Below are 24,551 nucleotides of genomic sequence, written 5' to 3' on the forward strand. Positions count from 1 at the left end.
ATTTTTTTATATGATTTTTTATGATTTTTTCTTTCATAAAGAATGATTAATTATTGAAATATAAATATTAAGAAAACCTTGATTTTGATGTATTTTCGAAGTGGCCCACATGATAATATGACCTACATACTAATGAAATACGTTATAGTAATAGTAGTAGTAAGTTCATAATCGATTCAGTTTATTTAGCTATATTAAGATTATATAATACGCTTGTATATGGTTCTAATTGAATAAAGTAAATAGGAAAAAGAAATAAAAACCTTTCCCTCCTCGAACTTCTTTATTAAGATTTATAAGTAACCTTTCGAGTAATTCTTTTAAATTCTTTGAGTTGTTTATATTATTGATTTATAATATTTAAAACCCTTTTTTTTTTAAATCTTTTGATATACTTATAAAAACTTTATGCTTTTTATTTTGTTATAATAATCTTTTTTTTCTATTCATCTTTTTCTAAAATATTATAAAAGCTATGATTAGTTATAATGTTATATTCTTTTCGAAGGGTTATCTTCGCCCTCTAATACTTCGAGTTTTTTAGAAATCCTATTATAACCCCTAATCCATTATTTATAAGCCTTATATTTACCTTTTCCTATAGTATGTTGATGGTATATAATTTCTTTTTAAAGCCTAATATCTCTCATTCTCTTTTCTTCCGCCGGATTATCTTATTGATATAGAACATAATATATTAGAGTCTGTCGGACTATTTTATTGATACAGGGGACAAGATTATATTATAGAGTTAGATAATTGAATAAGATTGAGATAGTAGATGTAATAATATTGGGATACTATTGTTTTAGTAATATACACTCTATATTAAAGAATTATTACTTTTTTAATTATAATTAATAATATATTATTTACTATATAAAATAGTATTGAAATTAATATTTTATAATAATGTTATATAGTAGTAGTAGTAGTAAATTCATAATCGATTCAGTCTATATAGATATACTAAGACTATGCGATATGTCTGTATATGGTTCTAATTGAATAAGGTAGATGGAAAAAGGAAATAAAAACCTACCCTTCTTTGAACTTTCTTATTAAAATCTATGAACAATCTCCTAAACAATTCTTTCAAGTCCTTCAAATTGTTTATATTATAGATTTGTTATATCAAAAACCTTCCTTTTATTAGATCATTTAATATACCTATAGAAACCTTATACTTTCTACTTTATTATAATAATCCCTTTCTTTCTATTCAATTCTTCCCAAAATATTATAAAAGCTGTAATTAGTTATAATATTGTATCCCTTTTAAAGGATTGTTTTTGCCCTTTAGTATTTCGAGTCCTTTGGGAATTCTGTTATAATCTTTAATTCATTATTTATAAGCCTTATATTTGTTACGAACGACGCAACATAGGCACGGGACTGGGGCACTAAGTCACGTGGTTGGCTCAGTCTGCCTCAGCGGGATAGACACTGAGCCATGAAAGTACAAACAAACCAGTACTGAGCCGTACTGATCACACTGAGCAAGAAGGTCTATATAAGGGAATGGGTTTCATTACAATGTAGAGCTTCGTGCTCAAGAACAATCATTAGTTCCATTACTATAGTTACGAGAATTGCAACCAGTTACCAACCTTATTGAATTGCTACTTGAAGTTTAGTCTAAACCACCTCGAGAGATCTCTAGCCACTTCCACGTGACCCTAGAGGCAGCTCCCGTAACAATATTCATCTTCTTTCATAATATATTGGTAGTATATAATTTCTTTTTAAAGCTTAATATCTTCTATTCCCTTTCTTTCTATTAGATTACCCTATCGATATAGAATACAATATATTAGAATCTACCAGACCACCCTATCAATATAGAGGACAAAATTATATTATAGAACTAGATGGTTGAATAAGATTAAAATAATAGATATGATAATATTAAGATGCTATTACTTTAATAATATACGCTTTATATTGAAGGATTACTATTTTTTCAATTGTAATTGATAATATGTTATCTGCTATACGAGGTAGTATTAAAATCGGTATTTTTATAATAATATTATATATTAGTATAAAGTGTTATACATTTGAATTAATATATTATAAATGTTTTTCGAAAGATCTAGTTTTTCTTTTTATTATATAGGGTAGTTATAAGTATATTAATAGAATATTAAATATTATATTAATATATCTTTTATAAAATATTTTTTAAAAAAAGCAGGGCTTTTTAAAGAGTTTTCATTCTTCATTTTCTTATATTTAAAAACCTTCTTCTTTATGATTAAGACCTCCTTGTAAAACCTTTAAGTACTAAAAAGCCCAGATTATTATAAGAATTCATAATTTAACCTTTTCCATTAATCATATTCGATATAATAAATCTATTATTAATGATATCGATATTAATAGTTTTAATATGAATATACTAAACCCCCCTCCCTAACACCAACAATAATATCTCTCCAACCCAAGTAAATATCAATTCAACAACTTCGAGAGAGGGTAGAGAATAATATTCTGATTCGAATACAATAAAGATTAATAGGTTTTTCTAAGAAAATCTTACCTTAGTTTTTTCGTGTTTCTAATAATGTTATATATTGATATAAAATATTATATATCTGAATTAATATATTATAAATGTTTTTTAAAAGGTTTGACTTTCTTTTTATATAGAATAATTATAAGTATAATAATAATAATAGTAAATTCATAATCGATTTGGTCTATATAGCTATACTAAGACCATGCAATACACCTATATATAATTCTAATTAAATAAGGTAGATAAAAAAAGGAAATAAAAACTTGCCCCCTCTTAAACTTTCTTATTAAAACCTATAAACAATCTCTCAAACAATCCTTTCAAATCCTTTAAATCGTCTATATTATAAACCTATTATATTCAAAAACTTTTTCTTTATTAAATCTCTTAATATATTTATAAAAACTCTACACTTTCTATTCTTTTATAATAATCTTTTTTTTTCTATTTAACTCCTCCCAAAATATTATAAAAGCTATGATTAATTATAATATTATATTCCTTTCAAAGGATTGTCTTTACCCTCTAATACTTTAAGTCCTTTGAGAATTCTGTTATAATCTTTAATTCATTATTTATAAGCCTTATGTCTATCTTTTCCTATAGTACATCAATAATATATAATTTCTTTTTAAAGCCTAATATCTCTCATTCCCTTTCCTCCCACCAAATTACCCTATCAATATAGAATACAATATATTAGGGCCTATTAGATCATTCTATTAATACAAAGAATAAGACTATATTATAAAACTAGATGGTTAAATAAAATTGAAATAGTAAATATAATAATATCGAAATACTATTACTTTAATAATATACACTCTATATTGAAGAATTATTATTTCTTCAATTATAATTAATAATATATTATCTACTATATAAAGTAATATTGAAATCGATATTTCATAATAATATTATATATTGATATAAAATATCATACACTTGAATTAATATATTATAAATGTTTTTCAAAAGATTTAACTTTTCTTTCCATCATATAAAATAACTATAAATATATTAATAGAATATCAAATATTATATTATATTGAAAGTATGATTCACGTGAGTACTAGAGTAGGGGGAGCTAGTCCTAATTAGTACTAGTAAAGAGCTCTAGCTTATATTAGAGCTCTTTCTCTTATAGATAGCTTTAATACACTTAATATGAATGCCCTCTTATTCTATCCTATACTTCTTATTGTACTTTGTAGAAAGTTATACTTAAAATAGGTTATAAGCTTGGGTTTATATTCAAATTAGAATTAAAGGAGGGAGCATATAAAGTACAAAAAGAAAGCAGAGGTTAATATTTAAGAAAGTAAAGGTTATTAAAATTATTAAAAGATAAAGGTTTAATTATAAAAAAGTTAAAGTAAAAGCTTCTTATTATTAAGATTCAAAAGACCTTAAAGACATAATAAATTAAATCATTCAATAATATATATATATATCTATCACCTACTCAATAGATATATTCATTCCCTTAAAGTCATTCATATTTATATTTAATAAAAACTCAAACTATACTAAGAAAAGAAAATGTAATTTAAAAGAAAGATCTATAGTCCAACTAAAACTATATATCAAAACAAATCCAACAATAACATTATCGATTGTATCGGAAAATCAATTGTTATGATAAACAAGGATAATAATAAATTATTAAAGATCCTAATTCTTAATCGAAAGAACTAGTAATAATGGTTTAAGATAATAAAGCTTTATATTATATAGAAAGATTAGGGTTATATTATTAATAATAATATAACTATATATAAAGTACTTCATATCAATATAGAAATAACTGAGTTCGATGAGGCAATATATAAGATAAAGAAAGCTCAAGCTAATATAGAACTCTTTATTATTTAATATATTAATAATATAAATAACAAGCTTATTGAAGAGATTACTAAATTTAATACAAAATGGGTCAAATTAGAAAAGAAGTATAAGTATATTATTCCTTAAGAACTACAAAACAAGTTTATTCGATTCACTATATAGAAGTTTAAGGATGGTATTATAACTAAGAAAGGCTAGCTCGAGATTTATTTTATTTAAAAGGAAATTATTAAAATAAAAATAAAACAAAAAGATATATTAATTGAGGATATCATTTTCGGCTTCTTTATTTAAAACCTTTTAGAATGATTCAATATTATCATTAAAGTAATTAATATTTAAAACCTTGATTTTATAATTAAGTTTAAGAAGATTTATATTATAAATAAAACAGCTGCTTTAAAGAAGGCTATTATATTGAATAATAATAAGGATATAGTAATGGTTATAATAGTATAAAGCTAGGGATATTAAGATTATGGGGAATTCGATGGAAATTATTGTCAAAGCTTTAATTAAAGATTATATAGCTCCAGCAGATCTAAAGAATATTTTTTTTTATAATGAATCTGATTATATAATATATAATTACTTATATAAAAAGAATATCAAAACTTATATCAAGGAGAATCCAATTAAAAAATCCTCTTTTCTATTTAAGAATTAAATTTCATTTAATTAGAGAAATTACAAGTTATTTTTAAGCAATTTATTCTTTTGTCTTATATGTGATTATGGTTATATTATTATAGAAATATTAGATAAAGACAAGGTCTATTATCTTTTAAGTGAGTCTATATATATATTTTTTTATAGTAATATTAAAGAGTGGATTACAGATACTAATTGTTCGTTATATATAATTAACTAATTCCATTTTTTATTTAGCTTAAAATTACTTTTAATATTGAGAAGGATAAAGGTTGGAAGGGGAAAGTTGATAATAAAGGAATATGAAATAATAAAGATTAAATAGAATAAAAATTTATATAAGTTAAAGGTACTATATATTCTAAGGTTAAAAGTAAGCTTATTATTTGTAAGATTGTTTTATAGAGAGTTTAAAGTTAAAGGAGCTTTTAATAATAAGAAAATCTTACTATTTACAAATAACTTTTATAATATTTATATAATTGTTAATACTATTAAAAATGATTTCGACATTGTATTTCTAATTGAAGAAATAGAGGAAAAGGTTTTAGTAGGATTAGAAAATATTATATATAATAAGAGCAAAATGAATCAAGTAGAGACCTAAAGATAAAATCGATTAAATTAATATTAACTATAACATCGACATTTTGAACATATAAAATATAGAATCTTAAATAAATTATACCTTATAATAATATTAGAAAAGGATATTAAACTATTTATTAATTTAAAATTTTGTAAGGTATATGTAGTAATTAATATAAAGAAACATTATAATATTATCCTTACAGAATACAAAAAGTAATTATTAGCTCTTATTTCTCTTAATATTTCAGAATCATTTTTAACATCTTTTTGAAAAAAATAATACTTTATAGAAATAATATGCAGCTGGACAAAAAAGATCTGAATAATATATTTGGAAAAGAAGAATAATATTATTATAGAGTTTGAGAAGTAAAGAATTTATATAGAATAAGAAAATAACTTCTTAATAGAAGCTATACAAACTAATAATATTCTAGAAATTAAAAAAAAATTATAAAAATGATAGAATAAATTGAATATATAATAATAATCAATATGTATATATACCTTAAATTAGAATAACATTATAGAATATATAATTTAAACAATATAATCAAATGTTCAGATAATATTAAAGGATTTAGTTATACCTATTGAATTTTAGAATTATATAGCTAAGTCGAATATATATATAAGAAATAAGATATATATAAAGCTGTAAGTAAATAAATTTGAGATTAAATAATATTATAATGAGATTTTAGATAATCAATAACAAAATATAAATATACTAGTAAAAAAGAGATAAGTGTTATTATATAAAATATAAACTGAAATAATATTATTAATTATATATATTAAAATATAAAAATCAAAATATTATTTTCATATCAATTTGATATTTTACTTTAGTAATGTTTGTTAAAATAAATTAATAGATTGAATAAGGATTGATATATTTGTTAAATATAATGATTATATAATAAAGCAATTGTGAATATATGCTTTTAATAGATATATAATAATAAAAACAAATAATTATATATTTTTCAAAAAGCTATTAAATAGAAAAATTGATTTGAAGTTATACTTAATTACTTTAAAAAGGGATTTTATAGAAGGATAAGGAATATAGAACATTTTACTAAATCAACAATTTATAGGAAGACCTCGAATTTATCTTGTTGTGAATGTATATACAATACTCATTGGAATTGCTAAGCTAAAGATTGCTATAAATATTAAAGAATCTAAACTAAAGCTAATTATATAATTATAATTAATAATTACATTACAAATAGTTATTCTATAAATGATATTATAAGTTGAATCAATAGATATTACAATAGTTAAAATGGAATATACTAGGCTAATAATAAGGAAGAGATTGAGAGAGCAGGATAATAAAACGAATTTTTAGAAGGCTAAGCGTTTATGTATATTTCTCACTATTATAATGGATTTGGAATCTAATTAAGAGTTCTTTATAAAGTAATAGAATAATAATTATACATTTATTTCAGAGGTGATTATTATGAATATAATAGTAAGGAATATATTAATTCTAAAGATATATAAAGAAGCTATAAGTAATTCAACTTATAAAGAATAATAATAGATTATTATAAATAAAAAAGTTGAAGAACTGAAAAAGAATAAAATATAGTAATAGGTTTATAATAATAAAATAAATAATTTGATTAATATAAAATAAATATTTATAACGAAATTGAATATAGATAGATTATTAAAACATTTCAAAGCTAGATTAATTGTAAAAGGATTTATATAGAAATATAAAGTGAATTTCTTTAATACTTTTATATCTATTATATAATTCATTATTATCCAATTGTTCCTATTTTTAATTATATTTTAAGACCTTAAGGTATATTATTTTAATATAAAAAATACATTTATTAAAATAGAATTAAAAAAGAAAATCTTTCTTTCTACATCAAAGAATATTAATATTAAACTGGAGCATATACTTAAAGTCCTTTAAAGTCTTTATGAACTAAAACAAACTATATATAACTAGAATAATTTTATAAAGAAATAGCTTATCAAATAGGGTTTTATATAGAGTTTAGCTGATTTATGCTTGTTTACTCATTTTAAGCGAAGTATTATAATATCATTGTATGTTGATAATCTCCTAATTATAGTATAGAGTCTAAATGATATCTTATGATTTAGTAAGCAGCTTACTTTTGTATTTAAAGCTAAGAACCTAGAGGAGATTAAGAACTTAAAGCTTTTAGGCATAAGAATTATTAAAAACAGAAAGATTAAGATTTTATATATCAATCAGAAATAATATTTGAAGAAGGTATTAAGTAGATATAGATTCAAAAAAGAAAGCTTTAGATCTATCTTGACATTATTGAACAACTATAAGATACTTCAATTAACAAAAGAGAATAATAGATAAGCAAACCCTAGCAAATATAGCTGTATAAAAAAAAAGTTGATATATATAATGATATATTCAAGGCCTGATATAGCTTTTGAATTAAATAAATTCAGTCAATATATAAAGAATTCAGCAGAGTTTTATATATATTAATTAAGAAGAGTTATGCGATACTTACGAACAATCATCAATTATAAATTACGGTTCGAATTAGAGGGAATAAGAAATCTTGTGATTTATTTCGATATAGATTATATTAATAATATAGTTAATAAGAAGAGTATATCAAAAGTAATTATACTTTTGGAAAGAGGATTAATATTTTGAATAAATTGAAAGTAGAACTCAATATCAATATCAATATCAATAACTAAATTAGAATATATAACTTAATTCATTATAGTAAAATAAGATTAATAATTAGCTTAAATACTTCGAGATATAGAATATAAGCAATTTGTTATAGAAAACGAATTCATTATTAAGATAAAAGGGGATAATTAAGGAGTAATAACTTTAATTAAAAATATATAACTAACTGATAAATTAAAGTATATCAATATAATATATCATTATATATAAAATCTTAAACAAAAAGAAAAGATTGATATCAATTACATCCCTATTAACAAAATAGTAGCAGATGAATTAACCAAATCATTAGTAGGGGATACTTTCAAAAGGTTTATAGAGATATTAGATATAACAGAGTACCATAATAAACCTAAGGGAAAGTATTGAAAATATGGTTTACGTAAGTGCTAGAGTAAAGGGAATTAGCCCTAATTAGTACTAGTAAAGAGCTCTAGCTTATATTAGAGCTCTTTCTCTTATAGATAGCTTTAATATATTTAATACGAATGCCCTTTTATTCTACCTTATACTTCTTATTGTACCCTGTAGAGAGTCATACTTAAAACATATTAATATATTTCTTATAAAATATTTCTTGAAAAAAGTAAGGTTTTTTGAAAAGTTTTCACCCTTCATTTTTCTATACTTAAAAACCTTCTTCTTTATAATTAAAACCCCCTCATAAAGCCTTCAAGTACTGAAAAGCCTAAATCATTATAAGAATCTATAATTTAATCTTTTCTATTAATTATATTCAATATAATAAGTCTATTATTAATAATATCAATATTAATGATTTTAATATAAATATACTAAACTCCCTTCCTTAATATCAATAATAATATTTCCCTAACTCAAATAGATATCAATTCAATAATTTCAAAAAGGAATAAAGAATAATATTCTAATTCGAATATAATAAAGATTAATAAGTTTTTCCAAGAAAATCTTTCCTTAGTTTTTTCGTGTTTTTCTCATTATAGATATATTAATAGAATATTAAATATTATATTAATATATCTCTTATAAAATATTTCTTGAAAAAAGTAGGGTCTTTTGAAGAGTTTTCATTCTTTATTCTTTTATATTTAAGAATCTTTTTCTTTATAATTAAAACCCTTTTATAAGGCCTTTGAGTATTAAAAAGTCCGGATTATTATAGGAATCTATAGTTTAATCTTTTTTATTAATTATATTTAATATGATAAGCCTATTATTAATAATGTTGATATTAATGATTTCAATATAAATATATTAAATCCTTTTCCTTAATATTAATAATAATATTTCTCTAACCTAAGTAGGTATCAATTTAACAACTTTAGGAGGGGATAGAGGGTAATATTCTGATTTAAATGTAATAAAGATTAATGGGTTTTTCCAAGAAAATCTTTCCTTAGTTTTTCGTGTAGTCCCTAATACGTTATATATAACTATATATATATACTAAATAACTAAATAACTAAATAACTAAATAACTAAATAACTAAATAACTAAATAACTAAATAACTAAATAACTAAATAACTAAATAACTAAATAACTAAATAGCTGAACAGTATAGTAATAGAATCATATCTACTATATTCATTTATCATTTAGTTTTTGAATCTTCATCATTCATCATTCGGGGATCTATCTTCCTTTTTTCTATTCCTATTTCCATTCCTATCTCCATTTCTATTTACCATATTAATATTCATACTCATATACAAGTAGGTACAAGTAGCTACTAAGATCATATATCTCTTTCTTTCCTGGGTTCTTGATCTATATCTCCATCCCATAGCGTCTCATTCCCACACATCTTCATTTCCCATCCATTTGCATTTCCATCCATCACCAACCCACTCATCACTCATCACTCATCACCTAACCTCCAACCCCACCTCACCCGGCGGAGCGGAGCGAATATTTTATTACTTTCCGACTCCATTCGATTCAATCCAATCCAATTCAGTCAATCCTCGTCAAATCACACGAGTCATACCTTTACATTTACTAGCTAGTTTACCAGCTAGCTAGCCTGTTCGCTCGCTCGCTTGTTAAAACCTAGAGCTCGGAACGTGGAATGTGGAATGTGGAACGAATTTAAAGTATCAAGGGATCGAGGGAAAGGGACTAGATTTGACGGACGCGCCGATGGTGGATAGTAGATAGTAGATGGTGGATGTTTAGTTTGTAGATGGTGGATGGATGGATGTGGTGGGCTAGTTTGTAGATAGTTAGTTTGTAGATGGTGGGATGTATATGATGGATGGTGGATGGTGGATGGTGGAATCTAGATGGTTAGATGTTGGGGGAGGGGTCTAGATCGTGGGATGATGATGGGGGGGTCTAGAACTTTTTGATTGTGACTGTTTACTGGTTGATTTACTGGATGATTGACTACTCGACTTCTAAGTGTTTGATTGACTGAGTGACTAAACAACTAATCTTTCAAATAACGGGGATGACTCAGGAGATAGGAATGAGAATTGAATTGAATCGAGAATAGAGTTTGGAGAATCAAGAATAAAAGATAAGGAGAAATGCGGGGTTATACGTTTTTCTGATCGTGATTGTGAGTCATGTGAGTAAATGAGGATGTGGTAGTACAGCGGATGTGCATTATGTACCGATTGGTAAGTTGATTGTTTTTGTTCTTTTCGATTGAGGGGGAAGCGAGCGAGCGAGAGGGGGAGAGGGGAAGGGGAAAAGTGGGAGAATGATGGGGGGAAAAGGGGGAGAGAAGAAAGAAGAAGAGGGGGGAGTACTAGTAGTAGGGGTTTTATGTTTATTCGAATACAGGATTGGGAATAAGATTGAGCCATGATTTTATTTGTAGTATCTGTGAATTTTTCATCGATGAAGTTTTGTTTATTTGAGATTGAAAGGTTCAAAGTCAAAAGTTTGATTCTGTTTTTCGAATTTTGAAAATGTATTACTAGTAATACTATGGAATATACAAGATGTCAATGACTTATCCGTTATATATATATATATCAAATACTCTATATAATGTGATTTATCAGTATACAGGTTATATCAGTGTGTGGATCACTTTCACCTCAATTCACTCTTTTAAATTCATATTATTCAACAACTATTGAATCAATTAATTAAAACTATAAAAATTATAATAATCTAGAATCTATTATATTATCTTGACAAATTCTTATATTATATTCAGTCTTTCTATATTTGTTACAATATCGATTAAAAAATGCTTCTTTATTAGAATTCCTTCCTTTTTGATATTTATTATATTAAATCTAAATATTAATCTTTTGTTGAGATAATATATTAAAAGCTTTTTATTCAATAAATACTCCTCCTTAATATAATTAGGTTTTTTTTGTATATTAATATTTACTTAATACTTTATTTATTACTTAAAGTATATAAATCTTTATATTTAAAAATATATTCTTATAAGCTAATCTCTTTATACCTTTAGCTAAAATTAATATAATCTTAAATATAGGTATAAAAGAGTTTGATTGATATCGATTATTCAAGATTTTATTAAAGTTGATTAAGAAAAAGCTTTAATTGGATTGTAAAAGGTTTAAGAAATTTATTAATCTAAATTGAAAAAGAAAGGGGTAAATATACAAATTCGAATATCTAATTTTGAAAGTATAGTTTTAAGATTAAATAATATTAAACCTACTTTTTGAAATCTTGATTTCATATTTTAAGGAATGATTGATTCTTTATATACAATTTTAAAAGCTATAAAGAATTTAACCTTCAAGATATAATTAATATATGCCTTAATAAATCCATTAATTTGACCACCATATAAATATTTCAAATTACTAAAACAACTTATATTAAGTAATTAAGTTAAATAACTTGAATATAATAATAAATATAAATATATAATATCATTCTCTTTATAATATACTTAAAAAGCTTTTGATTTATAACTTTCATACTCATTTAGCATTAATATTTAATATTTATCTTTTCTTTAATTCTTAATATATTTATCAAAATATTTCAATCATTTTAAACCCGTTTTATTATTTGTTCATCTATTAAATATAGATTTAATAGCTCAATCTATAGAAAAATCAATTTCGATATACTAATTGAAAAAATGAATTTATCCTTAAATTACTAGAAATAAGGATATAGTTTTATTCTTTTTATTATTATATATAATCGCTATAGCCCATTCTCTATTGTCTAGTTATATTACCTTACTTCTACTATTTTGTTTAGTATTAGTTACTATTATTTCGAAGTATATTATACTTATTATAAAACCTGTTTTATTGAAATTGTAGAAATTATAATCAAGAATATTATATTTCATTTATATATTCGAAACTAATTAAAACCATTTTTCAATAAACTTAAAATCTTTACAAAAAGCTTTTTGAAAATCAGAAACACAATTAAAACATATTTTTAATTCAATTCAATACTTTATAAATTAATATACCTAAAGCTTCCTAATACACTTTACACTTTTTAATTTAAGAATATAATTTACTATATCTTTTATATTTCTTACTTTAAATGAAAATCCTCTCATATTCATATCAATTATATATTCAGAAATAATATTCTCTTTTAATTCTAAAAGATTATAAAATTTAGATCAATATTCAAAACAAAAAGTAATATTATTAATTCTACACTATAATATTATATTCAAGATATTATATATCTTTACAATCTTTTAAATACTTGTTTTTTTATCTTTTTAAATAGCTTTAATAATGAGGAGTATACAGGCTTCTTAATTATTCGAATTCATTATAAATTATTAATAAAAATGTATATTAAAAAAGATGAAAATGAATTAAGATGAAAATGATCTATATACTGATATGATCCGCACACTGATAAATCACGTTAGTGATTTATAATATCCTATTTCATTTTCATTTTCTTCTCATTCGTTTCATTTCGTTTCATTCCTTTTCAAATAATCCTCTGATTCCCTTTATATATGAGATATAAGTATAAGAATGTATAAGTAATAAGTATATAAAATAGTAAGATTATTTATATACTTATTTATCTTATCTATCTACATATAAATATATATAGTAGTAGTAATAAATTCATAATCGATTCGGTCTATATAGCTATATTAAGATTATATAATGCGCTTGTATATAGTTCTAATTGAATGAAGTAAATAAGAAAAAGAAATAAAAATTTATTCCCCCCTAAACTTCCTTATTAAAGCTCTTAAATAACCTTCTAAACAATCCTTTTAAATCCTTCAAATTATCTATATATATACCTATTCTATTCAAAAACCTTTTATTTATAAATCCTTCAATATACTTATAAAAACTCTACATTTTCTATTCTATTATAATAATCCTTCTTTTTCTATTCAACTTCTTTCAAAATATTATAAAAATTATAATTAATTATAATACTATATCCCTCTCGAAAGATTATCTTTATTCTTCAATACTTCGAATCCTTTAAAGATTATTCTATTATAACCTCTAATCTATTACTTATAAGCCTTATATTTACCTTCTCCTATAATACATTAATAATATATAATTTTTTCTTAAGACTTGATATTTCTCATTCCCTTTCCTCCTATCGAATTACTTTATTAATATAGAACATACTATATTAGAATCTATTAAATCATTCTATTAATATAAAGGATAAGACTATATTATGAGACTAAGTAATTGAATAAGATCGAAATAATAAATATAATAATATTAAAATGCTATTACTTTAATAATATATATTCTACATTAAAAGATTATTACTCCTTTAATTATAATCAATAATATATTATATATTATATGAAATAGTAATATTATAATTAGTATTTTGTAATAATATTATATACTAATATGAAATACTATATATTTAAATTGAATATATTATAAATGTTTTTCAAAAGATCTGACTTTTGTTTCCATTTATATAGAATAACTATAAAGATATTAATAGAATATCAAATATTATATTAATTTATCTTTTATAAAATATTACTTAAAAAAAGTAAGACCTTTTAAAAAGTTTTCATCCTTTATTTTCCTATATTCAAAAACCTTCTTCTTTATAATTGAAACCCTTTTATAAAGCCTTTAAATATTTAAAAAGCCTAGATCATTATAGGAATCTATAATTTAATCTCTTTTATTAATTATATTCAATATAATAAATCTATTATTAATAATATCAATATTAATAGTATTAATATAAATATATCAAACTCTTTTCTTCAATATCAACAATAATATCTTTCTAATCTAAATAGGTATCGATTCTACGATTATAAAAAGAAGTATTAAAAGGTTTTTTACTTCAAATATAATAAAGATTAATGAGTTTTTCCAAGAAAATCTTTTCTTGGTTTTTTCGTCTTTTTCTATCTACATATATATATATATAATATATATAACATAGTTTATTAATGTATATACTATATTAATATATATATTACTCTTTTTATATATAAAATTTGTTTATATATAACTATATACTTTCTTTATCTATGAAAAGAATTTTCTGAAAATTGAATATATAATATTTAAATATATAAATACTATGAATTTCTAATAATTATAATAATTATTATAAAAAGATTTTTTATATAATGGAAATCATAACAATTTAACTTTTTTTTAAAAATATAATAAGAATATTTGAATAAAAATTAGATTTTTGAATATCTAATTTTTTATTATTATTAAATATTCTTCTTTTCAAAAGAAAAAGTCATTAATAATTAAAATATAAATATTAAGAAAAGCTTGATTTTAGTGTATTTTTGAAGTAGTATATATACTAATAAACTACGTTATATATACATATATATACATATAAGAGTTCTAGAACCTTCTCATCGTATAGATTTCGATTTCCCTATTAAAACCATTAATTTTTCAGCTTTTAAGACCCCTGTTTCTTTATTAAAACTTCATATAAAATGATTAAAAGAATTTAAAGTCGATTTATAATTAATTTAATTATATATAAAAAAAGCTAGTTTATTTTTAAATATTTATTTATAAAGTTATAAGCTATTAAAGATAAGAATTATAAATTTTCTAAAAAAATCGCTCATTTTGTTTGGGAAAAGCGTTACAAGTAAAAAAAATTCAATTTTTTCAACTTTAAGTCTATATAATTCGTGAATAAAAGAAATTAAAAATAAAACATATATTTTTTTCGATAAAAAAATAGTATCAATTATCTATTTTAAAGTTTTAAAAATAAAATTCCTCAAATTGAAAAAGCTATTAACTTTTTTAATTTGTATAGAAAAATATTATTTTTTATAGGGATTTTGTTACAAAATTTATAGAGTGTAGTAAGTAAGTTCGATAACTCTTACATATATATGTATAAATCTCTTAATCCTCTCCTTCTCATTCTTCCTCCTCCCTCTCAGAATTCATTTACATATATATCTATATACTCATCTATATATCTATCTCTATATACATATAACTTATTAAAGCCTCGACGTTTTAAGTCTCAAATCTCTAAATCTTCAAGTTCTAAATCTTCAAATCTCAAATCTCAAGATTTAATAAAAAAGATAAGATTGATAATATTAGAATTATTTTAGATTTCAGAACCTACTATCTATTAAACAATTAGATATTTAAACTCTCAACTCTCAACTCTTAGAGTTTTAAATTTCTTTATATATATAGAAATATCTATTCTATTTATTCTATTTATTCTATTTATTCTATTTATTCTATTTATTCTATTTATTCTATTTATTCTATTTATTCTATTTATTCTATTTATTCTATTTATTCTATTTATTCTATTTATTCTATTTATTCTATTTATTCTATTTATTCTATTTATTCTATTTATTCTATTTATTCTATCTATTTTATCTATTTTATCACTTTATTAATCTACTTATTTATCTATCTACCTATTAACCTACTTATTTATCTATCTACTCTATATATATCGAATTAATAACAATAGATAATAAATCCTCAAACTTTCAAAATCCTCCCAACATTCACAATCCCCCGACATTCAAATCACATGATTATAGCCAGAATACTACTCACTCACACACTCATAAACCCTAAAAGATGAAACTCGAATTCCCTTGAAGAATATAGTCAAGTGAGAAAGTCAATCTTCATAAGATCGATTAATGAGGGCGGTCGACAGTGAAGAATGGTACTATCAGGTTGAGAATTGTATATTCTCACAGAAGGGTATTGATCTATTTCATTTCCTCGTATCCTCGTTATTTTCGTTTCAACCTTCGCTGTGCTATGCTATGCTATGCTACGTTATGCTACTTGAAAAAAATACTTTGTGAATTTGATATATGCAATGCAATGTAATCACTTCAACCCCATGCCACAACACGTTCATCATATCTTCATCCACAAACTCATTCCTTGACCTATTTCCTATCTGTCATCTTCACCTATCATTCCCCACCTTCCCCACCTCCTTCAATACTAACTACCAATTTAGAGCTTTCAGGAGTCGGACTCATGTCTAAACTTCCTCCTTTCCCTAAAGGACTTGCTCTCGCACTCAAAGTACCACCTCCCCTTTCCTTATAGACCCTTTCCAAAGGTCCTCCATTACTTTTCCCACTTACTCCATTTCCTCTATACTCGTTTGCCTGTTCCCGTCTTTGTCTAAATTGCGGTTGAGAATTGGATTTATAAGGTGATATTGGTGATGAAGGTGGTGGAGAAGAAAACATTTCTCGACCATGTCTTATATCACTTTCATATCTAGATCTAATAGGTGAGGCCATTGATCTCTGTGGTGTAGAAATTCTTTCCCTTGTCCATTTTGGAGTTGACGGCAGATTTTCATCCCAAGGTGTTCCTTCCCTTGAATATCTGTCATTTCCATCTTCTTCATACCCAGGTTGATAAGCTTCACCATGTCTCTTTACAGGACTCTCATCATAAGGATCAAATCCTACTTTCTTTCTCGCCATTGCTCTTGTTCGTTTACGTTCCGAATCATTACCACCAGCGCCAGTAGTAGATGATTCATGAAGGAAGAAAGTTAGGAATTCATCTGGAACAGACAAATGAGTGGATTGTTGAAATTGTTGAAGTGCAGTAAGACGTATAAGCATTTCGAGAAGGGAAAGAGAAGAGCGGAGATTAATATCAATTTGAAGTGGCTGAGTATGAGATTCGGACTGATCAAAAGAGAGAGGCATGGGAGATGTAGGACGTGGTAGAAGATGGGTATCTTTGTGGGGAGTAACTGGAGCGGGAGAGGATAATTTGAGATTTGAGAGATTCGTGGTTAGATCGTTAGTACAAGTTTGTTCGGCTGAAGTATTTGATCGACTATACGAAGAATCTCCATTTGATTCAGGCTCAAACTCTTCTTCAGATTCTGAATCTTCAGCTTCCGTATATACTTCCAAGGCAAGCCATTCCGGGTCAAGATCATGAGGAAGTCGCCATGTTGTGTTTGTCTCTTGTGGTATTTCAACGGTTTCCTTCGATGGTGATTCTGGTGCCATACTTTCTCGTCGAAGTTGCTCATCGATATCGAATTCATCATCTTCTTCATCCTCTCGTTCTAGCCTTTCTTCGTTCGGTTTTGAATATTCCTCTGGAGGTATGTCTTCACCATCATCGTACCATTGGTTTTGTGTCTCCTGTCCCTCCATCATTCGTCTTGGTGGCATAGCATTAATATCTCGCTTCAAGAGTAAAACAGGACTATTTGTTTCATCTTGATTACCAATATTTAATATTTTGCCAGTATCTGCATAGAATATCTTGGAAATCTGATAAATTGGTAAGTATTCTCGAATACCTGCCAATTTGACATCTCCATATGGTCCCGGTTGTGGTTCTCCTTCGTCAAAAGTGTGAACTCGATCATCATCGAAATCTTCGATTATTTCAAGCTGATATGCATATTCTGTTGCTTTACCTTCACCACTAATCAAGGAAGAATCTTTCGCAGTCAAATAATCTTGGGCCTCTTTAGAATGATGTAATTGTCCAGATGGTCCATATGTAGATCTGAGAGGTACACGTAAAAGTCTGACTTCGGCTTTATGTATAACTTCTTTCCATGTAGTTTCTCTCATACCTTCTTCATCGTGAGCTCGATAAGCATGTCCGGCAAATAACATATATAAAGAGAGAGTAAGCGTTGTTCCGACTTGTACTGGTCTGTGTGGATTTCTGGAATATTGATGATCTGCAGCAGTAAGAAGATTACTTGCTTGTAATAATCTCGACGGCGACACAGTAGCTGGAAGTGTTGTTGAGAGGTTCGCTCCGGAAGTGGTGATGGCTAAATTGATAAGTGGAACCGCGTCCTCGATTTTCATCAAGAGCTTCTTTATATCTCTGAGAATCTCTCGTATCTCAGTCTCGTGAGCAGCTTGTGTTTTTGCTTTGGTTTTATTTCGAAGGGAAACTTCTGCAGCACTTGCAGCTTTTGCTAATCTCATACCAAGAGATTGAATATCCCATCGAAGTGATTTGGTTAAAGATACAGCTGACTCCAACGTGGTGTTTCCTCTCGCGGCACTATGAATTATAAGTAGGGATTATTTTGTAGCCGGGAATGAAACTCACATAAGCTCTATCATATCAATAGCTGGTGATACGATCTGTAAGGTAGTAAGTTAGTCTTTGTAAAACCACATCGTTGGTTGAATTTGCATGAAGTCGACGTACCTTAATTTTACTATTGAGTCTCTCTTGTAGTTCATGAAGCTCTCGATAATCGGCATTATTATCCACAGTCTAGAATCTTGTAAGTCATATGCCTTTCACAAGTTCACAGTCCAAAACCGAAATCGCACCTTCAAAATTCTTGGAATTTGTCTTATGGCAAAGGAAGCCGTCACACCAATTCCAGACCTATATCAGTGTCAGAAGGTGCTCCAGAGATCTTCACAGAATAAAACATACCTGATAGCATAGTTTACAGCATGTTGAGTGACCTAAGAAAGAAGCAATGGTCAACACGTGATTGTGAAACATGGGGGGAGTGATTTTACCTTGCCCAAGAAGAAATCCATGATGAATGTAACCTATTCAGGGTCTGAGTTTAGATGGAATACTACAAGAAGTAGGAGATATTCCAGAGAACAGACATAATCTTGGGGAGAAGTTGGGTAGAATTTCCTGTTTGTTGTTGATGTTTTAAAGGTGCTGTCGAATTTATTTTGATATCAAGTTGACGATTTGAAGCAAGCAAAGATGTAAGGTTAAAGGCTCAAACCGCATCGTACTTGGCTTGAAATTGATTGGCCCACATGTCATTAACCGGGGATTGAATAGATTAATAGCGGCACTTGTTGAAGGATGGCCATTCAAGGAAACAGAGGGGAGAAATTATTAACTCTGATTTACAGTAATATATAGTCCGATGTATTGATATCATATTATTTATAGAAAAATGTCAATGAAACCGTCGAGGTCAGCCAGCCGATCTGTAAGATTCGAGTCACTTTGAGCATTTAGGCATTTCTTATATATGGAGTCTACGGGGCATTGGTGAGTCACCGAGATTAATTAACATACATTGTTATATACAGATATACCAGTAACTTATTTATACCGCCATTATTTTATATTATCGAGGAATTATACTTCCATGGACCAATCAAAAACACGTACTTGTAGTATTCCAAAGCCCCTCCATAATATAATAATAAACGATAAACGACAAACCCATTCATCTTCATCATTACTACTTGAGCCCCACCAACACCTGCCACTTCTCTTCCCCATCCCATCCCATTCCTTTACCTTTTTTTTTGGCCCTCTCAAATTCCTCTCTCACAACCCACACATCTTTTCTTACACGTCAAGACCGATCCGCGAATTACAGTAAATATGTCGGACCTCAACTCATGGGAAGATGATCCAGCCGCTCAAGAAGATAACAATCTTTCACAGCAAACTCAACGAATGAATTTGAACGCAAATCCACAAGCTCGATCATTTCAACCGGGCGCAAATTCCTTTCAGCCTGGTGCACAATCATTTCAACCTGGTCAACAATATCAACAATATGGAGGAGCTTATGATCAATATGGCCAACAACAGAACTTCGCTCAATACCAAAATCAAGGTTATGGTGGATATCCTCAATATGGTCAGCAAGGGTACAACAATCAGTATCAACAAGGAGGCTACAGTGCTGGAGGGTATCAACAAGGTGGATACAATGCAGGATATGGTGAGTGCTCTACGGATTTTGGAGTTATGGGTTATTTTCAGTACCATTATGAAAAGTGTAGACACACGGGATGGACTTGAGGGCCCTCCGATTTTCTTACATTGTGCGAACCATGGTAGTGTCCAAAATACTGACTACAATCGTTTACAGGACAACAATATCCTGGATATGCTCAACAACCACAAGCAGCAACTCAATCATCACAGCCTCCTCGGCAAACACCAACTATTGCAAAAAGACCAGCTGATGATTCAGCAGATCTGAACAAACCTGTAGCGGTAAAGGATGGAGCACTAAAAGTTTTGAGCATTGGAGGAGATGCACCAAAGGTTTTAAGCATTGGAGGTGATGCGCCAAAGCCAAAGGCAAAGGTCCTCTCTATTGGAACCCCAGCTCCTGCGAAGAAGGAGGAGCCAAAGAAGGAAACAGCATCCGCATCCGCAGAAGCCGGTGCTAAGGTTACCGCAGCAAAAGCTATCGAGAAAGTTGAAAAGACTCCTGCAGCCTCCAGTGGGAAGACTTCCCCTACACCATCATCCGGTCGTTCATCGCCATCCCGAACTTCTGGCGCTGCCAAAGCAGCTGCTCGTGCCGCAGATGCTGTAGAGCAAGAGCAAGCAGCTGATGTCGATGAGGAAACGCTCAAGGAAATTTACGGCAAAGAGCATGTTAATATTATTTTCATTGGCCACGTTGACGCTGGAAAATCGACACTTGGTGGTTCTATCCTTTACGCTACCGGAATGGTTGATGAGAGAACCATGGAAAAGAACAAGAAAGAGGCTAAGGAAATGGGTCGTGAGACATGGTATTTGTCGTGGGCTCTCGATTTGACAAAAGAGGAGAGATCCAAAGGAAAGACTGTCGAAGTTGGACGTGCACATTTCGAGACCGAGAAACGGAGATACAGTATTTTGGATGCCCCCGGACATAAAACCTACGTACCGAGTATGATTGGTGGTGCTTCTCAAGCAGATGTTGGAATTTTAGTTATCTCTGCTCGTAAGGGAGAATACGAAACTGGATTCGAAAAGGGAGGACAAACTCGTGAGCATGCCATGTTGGCAAAAACACAAGGTGTCAACAAACTTATTGTGGTCATTAACAAGATGGATGACCCAACTGTCGAATGGTCTCACGATAGATACAAGGAGTGCACAACCAAACTTTCTCAATTTTTGAAAGGAACTGGTTACAATCTCAAGACCGACGTATTCTTCATGCCAATCGCAGCACAAGTAACAATGGGTATCAAGGACAGAATTCCTAAGGGTGTTGCCCCATGGTACGATGGACCATCTCTCCTCGAATTCCTCGACAACATGACTCAGCTCGAACGTAAAGTCAACGCACCATTCATGATGCCCATTAACGGAAAATACAGAGATATGGGTACTATCGTCGAGGGTAAGATCGAATCTGGTGTCGTAAAGAAGGGAATGAATCTTGTCATGATGCCCAATAAAGAAAAGGTCGAAGTTATGGTAACATACGGAGAGACTGAAGAGGAAATTACCGCAGGTCAATGTGGTGACCAAGTTCGCCTTCGTCTACGTGGTATCGAAGAAGAAGATATTTTACCCGGTTTCGTTCTTTGCTCGCCGAAACGTCTCGTTCATTGCGTTACTACATTTGAAGCTCAAATTAGAGTTTTGGACCTAAAAAGTATTCTATCTGCTGGTTTCAATTGCGTTATGCATGTTCATTCGGCTATTGAGGAGGTTACTTTCGCAACATTATTGCACAAATTGCAAAAGGGTACTAATAGAAAGAGCAAGGTTCCTCCAACCCATGCAAAGAGGGGTGATTCCATTATTGCAAGAATGGAGGTTATTGGTGGGGCCGGAAGTGTTTGTGTGGAGAAGTTTGAAGATTATCCTCAATTGGGTAGATTCACTCTTAGAGATCAGGTATGTGTTGAATCCTTATTCGGGGCATTAGATTTGGCGAGATGAAAATGAGAAATGAGCAATTGGAAACTAACATATATATCAAATAGGGTCAAACTATCGCCATTGGTAAAATCACAAAGTTGATTACTCAAGAAGAAGTCGATGCTGCTGCTTAAATACATTTACATCAAAATCATGTAATGAGATTGTGGATCTATGAGTTTATTTGAGAGGGTAGAGGGTGGAAATATAAGGGAATATAAGGGAATAGGATGGGGTGGGGTGGGGGTGGTTCAGGGTTGAATGGGATGGGTAGATTGGGGTGGATGGATGAAGTAAAAAGATACACGATGCATGCATAGATCAAAGTGCTTGCTGCGTTGATACAAAATGGTCAACGAAATCTACATGGTCCCATATATAGATGTTTATATGAGTCGGATAAAAGATGAATACTTCTCTTTTCTTTTGCTTGCATGAAGTGAAGTGAAGTGATTTGAGCATATGTATTGTACGTATTGAACGTTTTGTATTTAGGTGGGATGGGAAGGAAGGAAGACTACGGACTAAGTAATGATACAGTAGAATTGTAGATGGGGAATATCAGATTGATATGCAAGAGTTGAGAGATGAGATGTGTATGTAGGAAGGGGGGGGGGGAGAAAGGGCGGTGATTATGTGTAATTGAGTGATTGAGTGAGTAAGTGAGTAGTGATTGTTAGGGTTTCGGCTTGGATTTGGATTTGGATTTGGGTTTATGAGAATGAAAGAATTGAAAAAGGGAAAGCAGAGAGAGTAGAGAGAGTAGAGAGAGTAGAGAGAGTAGAGAGAGTAGAGAGAGTAGAGAGAGTAGAGATAGTGTAATAATATAGTATAATATAGTACAGTAGTATTTTTAATTGAATCGTTATTGTATTGTTTAAAGTTTATAGCTCGAAATGAATTCAAGATGTAATTGTGATTCATTTTAATTACATTTCATTTTCAGGATTTCATTTTCAGGATTTGAGATTTGGGGTTTGGGATTTGGGGTTTGAGATTTGAGATTTGAGATTTGAGATTTGAGATTTGAGATTTGGGATTTGGGATTCGTTTGGGGGATTGGTAGGTAGGTAGGTAGGTAGGTAGGTAGATAATTAGGTTTTGAGATTGACTAGACGGTTTTGAGATTTAGATAGGTATTTATTGTTTTATTTTGGGTGGATAGGCCTTGGGCGATGGGTTTGTTGGTTTGAAGGAAGTGAAGATTAAGAGGGAGGGAAGGTTTAAAATGGAGGCAGTTTTTGATTGATTGTGAGATTTTATATAGTATGGGTGTGTGTGTGGATTTTTGGATGTGATATGATGTGATGTGATTGCTTGAGAGAGGGGTCGAGAGAGGAGAAAGCGAGAGAGAGGATGTTGAGAGAGGAGACATTACAGAAAACCATTGAAGAGAATACCCAACGAGAAGAAAGAAAAGTTAAAAAGGATACCATATCAAAGCAGTATGTATTTCCAATCCTTCGTATTGCACTATACTCACTGCTCCTTTATTTCAAAATACTATTCTATTCCATTCTATTGTGATTGAGAATGAGAATGAGAATGAATGTATAACTAAATATTTAGATACCTAAATATCTATTTAGATAGTAGATAGATATGTGCTCAGATAGAAAGTAGACACCCTTCTTCAGACTTCAATCCAGTCTTCAGAGAACATGAACAAATGATAATTACCTAGTACAATCATTTTCGTACTGCTGATACCTGCCTATCTACTTTTATTCACTTATTCACAATATACAATCTTCATTAACTTCGCTACTCCTACCTAGGTACTTACATACATATATTCACTTCATCTCCGTATCATCTCAACCCTCAAGATGAAAATTAAGATTAAGCGAGCAATCACCCCTTTACAAAGATTATCATATAAAGATTGAAATCTTATTTTGGCTTTGATTCTCTTGATCTTTCATTCTTTATTCATTGATGTGGTCATTCATTGACCGACACACACATACACATATGTACACTGAAAGATCACCCCTTCCCCCCAAGTAAAGTGATTTCTGAACGCATCATCAGATTCCATGATCAGATTCCATCTCATGCTATTTACTTATAGCCATCAACTCCTCTTCTAGCATTCTTTCTCTCTTACTTCCTCATCTTAAACCTCTTACTCC

At 28.2% G+C, this 24,551-nt stretch overlaps 2 protein-coding genes across 2 annotated transcripts; one reads left to right on the top strand and one right to left on the bottom strand.

Annotated features, from left to right (window-relative positions):
- Positions 1-16,721: 16,721 nt before the first annotated feature.
- Positions 16,722-19,316, bottom strand: EAF01_011630 (uncharacterized protein; the record flags this gene model as incomplete). The annotated part of the gene is made up of 6 exons (XM_038919888.1): positions 16,722-18,819; positions 18,868-18,902; positions 18,970-19,038; positions 19,098-19,155; positions 19,207-19,238; positions 19,296-19,316. The coding sequence occupies 6 exons, from the start codon at positions 19,314-19,316 to the stop codon at positions 16,722-16,724; spliced, it is 2,313 nt and encodes a 770-aa protein (XP_038764592.1).
- An 820-nt stretch (positions 19,317-20,136) lies between these two features.
- Positions 20,137-22,550, top strand: EAF01_011631 (uncharacterized protein; the record flags this gene model as incomplete). The annotated part of the gene is made up of 3 exons (XM_038919889.1): positions 20,137-20,482; positions 20,633-22,392; positions 22,482-22,550. The coding sequence occupies 3 exons, from the start codon at positions 20,137-20,139 to the stop codon at positions 22,548-22,550; spliced, it is 2,175 nt and encodes a 724-aa protein (XP_038764593.1).
- Positions 22,551-24,551: the final 2,001 nt, after the last annotated feature.

Source organism: Botrytis porri (genome assembly GCF_014898465.1).
Source record: "Botrytis porri strain MUCL 3234 chromosome Unknown BPOR_023, whole genome shotgun sequence".
Taxonomy (NCBI): Eukaryota; Fungi; Ascomycota; class Leotiomycetes; order Helotiales; family Sclerotiniaceae; genus Botrytis; species Botrytis porri.